A 12126-nucleotide genomic window follows, 5' to 3' on the forward strand; every position below is an offset into this window, starting at 1 on the left:
TCCCCAGACACCACCCAAAAACCATGCACGCTGGTCCTTCTTCAAAGATTATGACAACCTCTCCGTATCAAAAATTCTAGCCTCCTTAAACCAAAACAACCACTTTAATGACCCACTCCCCTCTAACTGCTTACCTGCCGCCTCTCAATCTATCATTCCTAGTTGGACAGCAATAATCAGTGCTTCCCTCCATCAGGGGTCGATACTTGACTCTATAAAAGACGGTCAAGTCATCCCCATCTTAACATAACCCACGCTGAATTCCGCCTCCCAAGACAACTTTAGACCTACATCCAACATCCCACTCCTGGTCAAAGTTCTGGAGAAATGTGTACAAGAGCAGTTGAGCCAACACATCACCAACTTCCACCTACTTGACGACTTCCAATTTGGATTCAGGCCAGGGCACAGCACTAAAACCACCCTTCTCCACATCGTGGATGAGGGCCTCCAAGCCCTTGACCAAGGCAAAATCTGTTTCCTAATCCTCTTAGACCTATCTTTGGGTTTTAATACGGTCAACCACAAAATACTCCTCAAAGGCCTCAAACTCAGATTGGGACTGGATGGCCCTGTTCTTGAATGGTTTAGGTCCTTCCTACAGAACCGCTCTCAGAGATTCCTAATCAACGGTAAACTGTCCGCTCCCTCTCCGATCACGGTCGGAGTCCCCCAAGGATCAACCCTGTCCCCTACCCTCTTTAATCTTTACCTTGAACCGCTAGCAGAAGTACTACGCACAGCCAATATCTCCTACCACATGTATGCCGACGACACCCAGATCTATATCAGAATCTCTTCTCCCGAAGAGATCCTCTCCCTGAACGAGGCCTTGAAGTCGACTGTCCAGTGGCTCACATCTGACCAGCTTCTAATCTTCCCACCAAAAACAACCCCCACATTCAGGAATGGACCAAAGCGATCATTGCCTTAAACTGCACTCTGACCAGAGTGGACTCTGCCAAACCCCTTGGAATAACCCTAGATTGCAGTTTAAATATGCGTGGCCACATTAACTCGATGGCCAAAACCACCAGATTTCATCTGAGCTATCTAAAAAAGCTGAAATCCTTCCTCGACGCTCCCGACCTCAAAATGGCAGTCCAGGCACTAGTCATCTCCAGACCCGTTTATGGCTGCTCTACTCTCTTGGGCCTCCCCAAGATCTCCCTGGCTGCCTTAAACGCCTGCCTTAACGCTGCCACCAGACTGCTAACAGGCTCAAAGAAATTCAACTACATTTCACCTTACCTGAAAGCTCTTAACTGGCTTCCTCTCAAGGCCAGAATCCAGCTTAAACTTGCTTGTATCACTCACAAAGCTCTATACACTAATTCTTCTGCATTTCTCACCTGGAAACTTGTGGTATCCGGAGGAACCAGAAACTCCCGGTCCGCCAGAGACCTCCTGCTTCAGCATCCGTGCTTGCAAAAGAAAAAAACGTACAATCGGGCTTTCTCAGGGGCTGCACCAAGAATATGGAACTCACTCCTACCCGCCATCAGAAAAATTCCGTCCCTGGCACGCTTTAAATAGGAGGCCAAAACTTTCCTAATGGGTAAATTCCTTGCCTAAGTCCTGCATGGCACTCACCTCAGCGACTTGTTCTATACCTTACTACTGCTAAACCTTGGATTCACCGGATTGTATCCACCTGACACCTCTGGGCATCCCTCCCTTAGACTCTTGGACCTCTCGCTCTTGTAAAATATATATATTGGTTTTCTTTTCCCAAATGTTCCACCCCCTTACTAAGTTCTTTTGTATACAAGTTTCAATCCTGTAAAGCGCTCTGATACCCTAACGGGTCAAGTTTGCGCTCTATAAAACACAAAAAAATAAATAAATAGACACGCGCACAATGCTATAGCTGCAGTTGCCAGACTTGGGTGCCCACCGCGCTTCTTCTGGCGGACATGTATAAAGCCTTGAACTCGCTTAGCTGGACTTACCTCTATGCCCTGCTTAGCCGTCTAAATATTGGCCCCCAGCTACTGAAGCTTATTCGCCTACTGTATACAGATATAACCGCTTTGGTTAGGGTGGCTGACTCGGCTTTTAGACACTTTCACAATGGACGGGGGAACGCCAGGGCTCCCCATATCTTTTCGTGCTCGCAATGGAGCCACTGGCAGCCTGGATTCTAGTGGAAGCCCAGATGCGGTGTTTTGAATGGGCACCGGGAATTTCCAATCGCATAGCACTGTATGCGGAGGATGTTTTATTTTTTCTCACAAACCTTGACCAGACTGGCCCACGCCTCCTTTCATTATGCAAATATTTGGCAAGTCCTCTGGCTTATAGATGAATCGTGGAAAATCATTTCTGTGGATGCTGCGGGGGGGTCGGCTGGGGGGCTGGGCGCTGGTCGCTGGTCGCAGGAAGTAGTTGTGGTTCCAGATGGCTTCAAATACTTGGTTATCTTCCTCTCAGCGTCCCAGTCTGTGGCGTGGAAAAAAACCTTGCCCCTCTGTGGACACAGGTAAGCGACCAGACACGTGTATGGTCTCATATGCCATTATCTCTTTTTGGCAGATCAGCTATTTTTAAAAGAATTTCCCTACCCCGCCTTCTTCATCAGTTCCAGAATTACCCCTACCCGATCAAGCAGACGTGGTTCTATCAATTGAACGCTATTCTAGCCCAGTTCCTTTGGGGCGGTGGTGCATCGCGAGTTGTGCTACCTCCGGTGGAGTATCTACTCCGGATGTTCATGTGTACTACCTGGCCTCACACCTTCTAGTCCTTAACGAATTGTGGTATGGTGATTGTGGGGACAAGGCTTATGCCGTGAAATGTTGGCTGCTGGGAGATACTGCCTTACACATGACGCTTTATTCGGTGGCGCTGTTGAAAGAGCTACCGCTTGCCCTGTCACCATCTTCAAAATCTGGAAGTCTGTGCTTTGCTAGATGGGTTGGTGGGGGAGGCTCCGCAGGGAAACTCTACTATGGAATAATAGGCATCTACCAGAGCTGGCACGATTGCCTGGCTTTCGGTGCTGGGGGGGCCATTGGAATAGACACAGTGGGGGAGGTTATGCGTGGCTGTACCCTCAAGTCCTTCCTTGATATACAAACAGAATATGATATACCCCGCACACAATTCTACTGCTACTTACAATTCAGACATGCTTTTACCCCTTATATATCCTGCTTTACAGAGATACCTGAATTTAACGCTGTTTAGGCTTAAGTCTTTATGGGGGAGTTGGGGGACCATATGATCACTAAAATATACTGTACGATCATCAACATTACACCCACCACCCTATATAAAACCAGAGAGGCATGGCAGCAAGATTTTGGCCCCCTAGAGGAAGATGACTGGGTGGAGAATCTAGAGTCCCCGCGTAATGCGGTTACCGCAGCTCTCCTGCGCCTTATCCAGTTTAAATATCTCTATTGAGCTTACTATACAAGGCACAGGTTGTGGCAGGCTGGGCTAATTGCATCTCCGCATTGTCTAGCTGCATCTCCGCATTGTCTAGCTGTGGGTCAATGGAGGGTACCTTCCTACATACTGTGTGGTCCTGGCCTAACCGGTCGAGGTTCTAGAGGAGAATGCTTACATGCCTGTCTGAAGTATTGGGGTGGAAGGTTCCCTTCTTCCCGAAGCTGGCCATTTTCCATATTACAGAGGGCCTAGGTGGCAATAGGTACAAGCGTCACCTTTTATTTTTGGGCTTTACATCGGCAAAGAGAGACATTGCCCGAGCCTGGAAGGAGGAATCCCTGCCTTTGCTTGGGGTATGGAAAATGGACTTCAGTATGGGCCTGGAAATCCTGGTCTTTGAAGCAAGGGGGTGCCCTAGAAAACATTATAGGATCTGGATGAGGTGGGCCAACTACAGGGGTCTATATCTAGAGCCTCCTCCCCCCGCCTGATATCGCAGACCTATTGCTGTGAATCCAGCGCACTGTATACCTGATAGATGTGATTCCAGGTGGCACGGACTCTCCATATATATGCGACAATTATCTCTGTCTGGTGGAAGCAACGTGGCGCAGTTCTTTGCGTTTTTGTTATTATTTTTATTTGTAACCAATTCTTTGTGTGACCATTGTCATGCTCATGCTGAACATGTTGATATCCATCGTTGTTATCACCTACGTGTATTGTGGGTGCCGTATGAGGCACTCCTTTTGCTCTGGCTGTCTGTTTTGAGTAATTATTTTACTGCACTGTATATGTCAATAATGCAAAGGGTTTAGAGGCAAACAAATTGTCTAAATTACTTACTGGAATCAATGAACTCCCACCTCAAAAATGGCGGAAGTGGAACCAGAATCATTGCTGGGGTTCCAACAGCCCAAGGCAGAGAAAATGGACAAGAAAAGTCTGAACTTTTCAAGATATCAACCGACTGATGATGTGGAGAGGAAAGATCATCAGAAGAAAACAATTCACATTACCAAAGTAGTGGGATGAGCACCAATGCCAGTGGGGTCACCACTGGAAGTGGTGGGAGAATTAAACCGATCATGTAGAAAGGAATAGCAGTTATTAGTTGAATAATGAGATCAAGTCGGTCTGGTGAAGGAATTAGAGGGTTCTCATTATCTAATGAACCATTACTTGCCCTAAACAGATTACTGCATGGTGCTTTCGTTTTTGAAATTGCTTGAAAACATTTACTCCCTCAGGTACTCGGATGAAGACTATTAACACCTGACTTTCTGAGCGGTTGCTACAAACAGTTATTGACTCAGTTTCTTTAAGTGCCTATTGGTGACTAGGGGGTATCCAATTTCATCATTATGTAAACTTTCATTAGTTTAAATACTATATTGTAATCAGTAATCCTTGTTCACTGAGAAATCCGGCAAGGCCTTCATTTTTATTGTGCTAATTGTGCGACCCCCGTTTATTTATTTATATATATTTATTTATTAGGAGAGTTTTATAAAGCGTGAAGGGTATCAGAGTGTTGTACAGACAAAAGCAATAACCTGTTCCATAAACATACACTGTCAAGTAACGGCAAAAACAAAGATAGAGAAAAAACTCAGAGGGTCTTTCCAGTGAAAGGCATAACTTATTCTCTGGTCTGTATTATAGTGTTTATTCCATGACCTTTTTTATAGCATGGCAAGGGAGCGAACTCCACTCCTAAAAGGCTTGTTGTCTATGACTGCACTTTGTACTGTAACCACACTCCTCGTTGCTGGATCAGAGTAGAAGGCCATTTACTAGGACAGGGTTGCTAACATTCTATTAAAATGTATTAACCGTATCTCAACATTATGAATTTTGACAGAGAACCAGACAGTTCCATTCTCCCCGCACCATTCATACTCGCCTGCTTTCAGTTTTCCAGATAGTCCATATCCTTTGCTTCATTCTACCCCCATTCACTTGCTGACCTCGGTCCATATAACCAGTCACTCCTTCAATTGCCCTACAAACATCCACCCTTGAAGTTCCTTTTCTTGCTCCCCACATCCTACGCACTGCCATCTGCCACCTGTGCTCCCTTCCTCTCCCCGAGGGTTGGATAGGCCCACATGTGACTCATCACCCCCCAAAATACTGGCTACACCCTGCAACCTGTCCTAAACTAGCAACACGCTGGTAATCAACCACCACCAGTGACCTCCTACAACATGTAGGGCAGGCGGGAGGATCTTTCCCTATCCTGGTGATGCTTGGCTTCAGAAAGAGGCCGGATATGCCTCTCTTGATGCCTATATAGCACACTCAACAACCCAGCCCTCCCCCCTGTTCTAACCTACCTTCATCCTGTCCTGAGGTCAGCATGAAGCACCCCAGGGTAAGACTGGTCTGCGACCTTCACTTCCTCGGGGGCTGACATGGGGTATCCAATAGTTTGGCGCAGACTATGGTAGCCAATGCAACTGTAGCTCATTGAGAGTGTGTCAAATGATCATGGCATTGCCCAGAACCACTGTTATGGAAGTAATCTGTTTCATAAAATTCTTTTCACCTCTTTTTTGTAAGTTCTGGTCGATACATTTGTTAAAATTTCCGACGGAAGAGAATTTCAGATTCTCAGGGCAGCTCCACTTTAGAGTATTCAAGAGAAAACCTATGCATGCTTCAGAGCTGGTACCCGCAGACTAAGCCTTACCGGTGAAACAGATGGAAGTTCCTCAAAGCAATGCCCTCAAGATATACACAACATTTTAATGCATACATTAGGCTAGTAAAACTTTAGGCAAAATTATGGTCCTGACAGTAATCAGTTCTGCATTTCCATCTGTACAGTTCTACAACGATACAATGGTATTTGCATATCTGAAGCTTTCTGGGAAACAGATAAACAATCTGTGCCTGATTTCACCTGGTGTGTTTTAGCATAAAAGTTCTAATGCTTAAAAGACTGTAATATCATGCAAGAAAGAAAGAAGGTTTTGTCTAATTTCTTCTGATGAATTATTCTTAGGTTACAAAGTAAAAATAACTGAAGGTACAGCTCCAATCATGCAAATAAGATCTGAAGATAAACCTTTTTTATACCTGTACACAGCCCGCTTATCTGCCTCCAATTGTGCTTGAGGATCGAGGGGGGCAGTGGAGGGAACAGGGGTGTTGGCTTCTGCGGGAGGTGCAGGGATGCGAACTGGCTGGTCCTTGGCAGTTTGTTGAGTGGTGACCGTCATCTGTCGAGAAACAAATGAAAATATAAATGAGTCTGAAACATGAAGGTATTCAAGCAAACGTGAAAAAAGAAAAGTACCAAAGAAGAATTGGATGCCACAATATCTACAAACTGCAAATATGATGTAATAAACCTGCCTTTTAGATTAAATCAAACCTCTTAAAACCTTACAGAAACAGCATTACATTATTTTCTAAACTACATTTCATTGTAACTTTCATTACAAACTAAACAAGTATAACACAAGAACACAAACTTTGATCGCACTTCTATTGTCTACCATGCTACAAATGGTTGGTGCACTCTCCATAACACACATGACTAAATTAGCAACTTCTCTCTCACACAATCGTTGCGTCGCTTCTTACATTTTCTTGCCCTTCTGGATTGGTAAAGTTTCGAAACTTAATTAAATTAGTAAGCAACATTTTTTTTCTAAGGTTTCAATAATAATTGGTAGGAAAGGTAATGATGCTTGTATAACAAGGAAGCAAAGTTTTTTTCCATAATACTCTTACCTGGAGGTCAAAAAATAAACACGTCTTAGTTAATACAATTCCCATGGAGAGACTGGACATTATATTGTACATAAAACGTTTTATAAACGGTGGCCTTAATTTAGCATAAATTGCCTTGGACAATTTTGTTTTAAAAACTTTAAAGCTTTAATTTCAACCACATACGTTGGTCGAGGACCTTTAGTTGCGTTTTAAACATTTTGTTTTATTTGAAGAAACTGCCATCAATCCTTCGAATAAATTCAACATCAGCTGGATGGCATCTAACTGAATCTCCCCATCTGGGCAAGGCAATACTTTACAGCAAATGCAAGTTTTAAAATGTTGCTGATGAAAGAGCAACTCATGCTCTTACAGGTGTGGATTGCAAAGTGTTTGCTGAATGCTTAAACCGGTACGAACCAAGATATTTGTCTGTACAAAAGTGGAGACTGTCAATGGAGCCTTTATAAGATGTGCCATACCCTTTTCAGCAGTATAGAATACACTTTCAAGAATTCATTACGAGCCTTTTTCCAAAGTGGCGTTCCCTTACGTCAATGGGTTATTCTCATGTCAGAATTGTGGGACCAGCTGCTTCCCGTTGCATCTATTACAGTATTTGCTTTATGGCAATTATTCACCACTTGTGAAGCACAAGCTTAGAACCACCAAAAGGGGAATCAAAGATATGCCTTAACCATGGAAGAAATCCATGAAACCAACTGGTGGGCCTGCAGGATGAGCCCAATTGCACGGTTCAGGTCACAATATGCAATGGATCTCCAATGCTTAAGAGAGACGGGAAACAACTATTAGAAGAAGAACATCAGATTAATTCATTCCTTCATTGAACAAGACAGTGACAATACATTTCAGAATACAAAAAATTAAAGTTTCATTTGTAATATCCCTCATTAAAAAGGAGCACATTGTTGGAGTTTTATACACGCATAGGGAATTAAGAGAATGTAGACCTTTTGAGTTGCCAGTTTGCACCAGCCAACCTGGTAATTCTGCTACTGTAACACTGATTCCTGACTTGCGAGAGTTCACTGATGCACAAGTAGGTACCGATGCAGTCTAAAATTCAAGAGGAAGACTCTGTTCCCCTCATCTCAGAAATGTACACCATCTTTCCTATAGATGCCTTGCATGTTGTAACGCAAGTTATTGTGGTATATGGAACCCATACCGTAGTCTCTCAGGAAAGCAGAAACAGATTTATTCACATGTTTCCTTGCTTTCTCAATCTGTGGACAAAATTGGTTAGACCAGTTCCATTTTTGCCTTTGGCATATATTAGAATACACCAAGGCAGTTTTTTGAAAAAGTGACATCAATTGCCCAAAGGTGTCCTTTAAAAGCATTTCCAGACCTACCCCAGTCAAAGTGCCCAGGTCATTGCCACCACAGTGCACAATTATGAGGTCAGGGTGTGGTAGATGCATAAAGGATTTTACCAATGGTATCAATTGGTGACATCTCAATCCTCTCTGGCCAATCCACATAATATCCACATTTGGTAATTCAAGGTTGGGAATACCTCTGTTTGCTGCATACTTTTCACTCCAGCGAATATAGCTATGTCCCACAATCCAGACTTTAGGCATTTTGAAGGTAGATGTGGTTGTACTCAGATGAGTCGTGGAAATGAAATGGCAGTTTGAAAGTAGGAGTTCTGAAAAAAAATGGTTGAGATTCAGTGCACTTGAAAAAGAAGGATTGAGTGGTGGTTTCTCAAAAATTCAACACTGAAAATTAGGGTGCATGCTTCTATTTTTTGAAAGAAGTAATTCTAATGGTTGGGAAAAAGTCATTTAAAGAAACATTGCACTGGAGAAGCTGGTGTATTGAGAGGTCAAACACCCTTGCTGGGTTGATTTGCAACATAGTATGATGAACTTTTCACCTGTGTGCTTAGTTAGGTGGGAGTTACCATGGTAACACGCTGAATGAGCACTGGGAGGATGGGTGAATATTATGTGAGTTTGAAAGTGTTACGTAGAACCAATTAAAATGTTAGTTTGGTTTTGAAATAGTGTGGGAAGAATTTTGATTGGTTAAGTCCAGGGACATGTGTGAAGAATTACAGGAATTCAGGGCCATTTGTGGTTGCAGTGTCTGAGGTGCATTTCAGAGATTCTGCTTAAGAAAATCTGGTGTGTGTGACTGACACTGTTCGAAATCTTCAAAAGCATTTTTAAAGGTGAGTAATGATTCATTTAATATAGAAAGAGTGTGGTATGCACTATGGGGAAGATTAAGAAGCATATTGGGCTTCTTTATTCTTGCATTGTGTATCATGTTTTTTCTAATGCTGGTAAAAAATTTAATGGTGCATATTGGAAATGTATTTTGGAAATGAGTGAAGCTTGTGCACTGTAATGTAGTGATCGTTTAAATGGGCTGTGCTCTGTGTCTAAAACGATTTACTATGCTAAATGTTTTTTGGTAAAATGTAAGGGTTTAACATTTTTGACAAGGATCACACTGAGTGTCTGTGTGAAATGAGGAATTATATTTTCAAATTCTTTTATAATGTCACCTGTGTCTCCTCACAGTTTGCATCTCTTAGCTTATAGGGTACTGTTTCTTTTTGCATTGTGTCTCATGATAGTATGTAATGCTAACAAAACAATGATTGGTGCATATTGGAAATGTATTTTGGAAATGAGTCAGGTTTCTCCCTTGTAATATAGTGGTCATTTAAATGGGCTGTGCTCTGTGTCTAAAACGATTTACTATGCTAAATGTATTTGGGTAAAATGTATGGCTTTAACTTTTTTGACAAGGATCACACTGAGTGTCTGTGTGAAATAAGAAATTATATTTTAACATTTTTCTATAATGTCACCTGTGTCTCCTCACAGTTTGCATCTCTTAGCTTATAGGGTACTGTTTCTTTGTGCATTGTGTCTCATGATAGTATGTAATTCTGGCAAAAAAATGATTGGTGCATATTGGAAATGTATTTTGAAAATGAGTCAGGTTTCTGCCTTGTAATGTAGTGGTCATTTAAATGGGCTGTGCTCTGTGTATGAAACGATTTACTATGCTAAATGTTTTTGGGTAAAATGTATGGCTTTAACTTTTTTGACAAGGATCACACTGAGTGTCTGTGTGAAATAAGGAATAATATTTCCACATTTTTCTATAATGTCACCTGTGTCTCCTCACAGTTTGCATATCTTAGCTTATAGGGTACTGTTTCTTTGTGCATTGTGTCTCATGATAGTATGTAATTCTGGCAAAAAAATGATTGGTGCATATTGGAAATGTATTTTGAAAATGAGTCAGGTTTCTGCCTTGTAATGTAGTGGTCATTTAAATGGGCTGTGCTCTGTGTATGAAACGATTTACTATGCTAAATGTTTTTGGGTAAAATGTATGGCTTTAACTTTTTTGACAAGGATCACACTGAGTGTCTGTGTGAAATAAGGAATTATATTTTCACATTTTTCTATAATGTCACCTGTGTCTCCTCACAGTTTGCATCTCTTAGCTTATAGGGTACTGTTTTAATGTTTAACATTTTTGACAAGGATCACACTGAGTGTCTGTGTGAAATAAGGAATTATATTTTCACATTTTTCTATAATGTCACCTGTGACTCCTCACAGTTTGCATCTCTTAGCTTATAGGGTACTGTTTAAATGTTTAACATTTTTGACAAGGATCACACTGAGTGTCTGTGTGAAATAAGGAATTATATTTTCACATTTTTCTATAATGTCACCTGTGTCTCCTCATAGTTTGCATCTCTTAGCTTATAGGGTACTGTTTTAATGTTTAACATTTTTGACAAGGATCACACTAGCTTATAGGGTACTGTTTTAATGTTTAACATTTTTGACAAGGATCACACTGAGTGTCTGTGTGAAATAAGGAATTATATTTTCACATTTTTCTATAATGTCACCTGTATCTCCTCACAGTTTGCATCTCTTAGCTTACAGGGTACTGTTTTAATGTTTAACATTTTTGACAAGGAAAACACTGAGTGTCTGTGTGAAATAAGGAATTATATTTTCACATGTTTCTATAATGTCACCTGTGTCTCCTCACAGTTTGCATCTCTTAGCTTATATGGTACTGTTTTAATGTTTAACATTTTTTAAAAAGATCACACTGAGTGTCTGTGTGAAATAAGGAATTATATTTTCACATTTTTCTATAATGTCACCTGTGTATGACCACTACATTACAAGGCAGAAACCTGACTCATTTCCAAAATACATTTCCAATATGCACCAATCATTTTTTTGCCAGCATTACATACATTTAAGATGGCACACGGAAAGAGAGAAATAGCGCAGACAGAGACTGAGATGGCACACGGAAAGAGAGAGATAGCGCAGGCAGAGAGTGAGATGACACAGGCAGAGAGAGAGATGAAACACGCAAAGAGAGAGATGACACACAGAAAGAGAGAGATAGCGCAGGCAGAAACTGAGATGACACAGGCAGAGATTGAGATGATACACGCAAACAAAGAGATGACACACACAAAGAGAGAGATGGGGCAGAAACAGAGCGAGATGACACACGCAAAGAGAGAGATGGCGCAGGGAGAGAGTGAGATGGTGCACGGAAAGAGAGCGATAGCGCAGGCAAAGAGTGAGATGACACACGCAAGGAGAAAGATGGCGCAGGCAGAGAGTGAGATGACACACGCAAAGAGAGATGGCACAGGCAGAGAGAGAGATGACACACGCAAAGAGAGAGATGACACACACAAAGAGAGAGATGGTGCAGGTAGAGAGTGAGATGACACACGCAAAGAGTGAGATGGTGGAGGCAGAGAGTGAGATTAATAATGAAACTTATTGCACTGCCATAAACTGAGAAACAACACTTACTGCATGATTTCCTATTCTGGTGAGACACAGTTGCTGTGCTATAAACTTAGTTATGTTGTAAACTAGTGTTTATATTGTTTACTTATTGTTATTGCTAAGTAGTATGTTAGTAGTGGTCTATAATATGTTATTTTTTCTTTACCAC

The 12126-nt window shown here is 41.9% G+C and overlaps 1 protein-coding gene across 1 annotated transcript in view; it reads right to left on the reverse strand.

The window, feature by feature from the left end:
• PKNOX2 (PBX/knotted 1 homeobox 2) overlaps positions 1-12126 on the reverse strand; it is a 1229177-nt gene that overhangs the window by 868448 nt on the left and 348603 nt on the right. The window contains exon 3 of the mRNA XM_086957319.1: positions 6481-6623. Coding sequence (XP_086813445.1) covers positions 6481-6623 — 143 coding nt within the window. The remainder of the gene's footprint in view (positions 1-6480; positions 6624-12126) is intronic.

This window comes from Lissotriton vulgaris, chromosome 2_1 (assembly GCF_964263255.1).
Source record: "Lissotriton vulgaris chromosome 2_1, aLisVul1.2, whole genome shotgun sequence".
In the NCBI taxonomy this organism is placed as follows: domain Eukaryota; kingdom Metazoa; phylum Chordata; class Amphibia; order Caudata; family Salamandridae; genus Lissotriton; species Lissotriton vulgaris.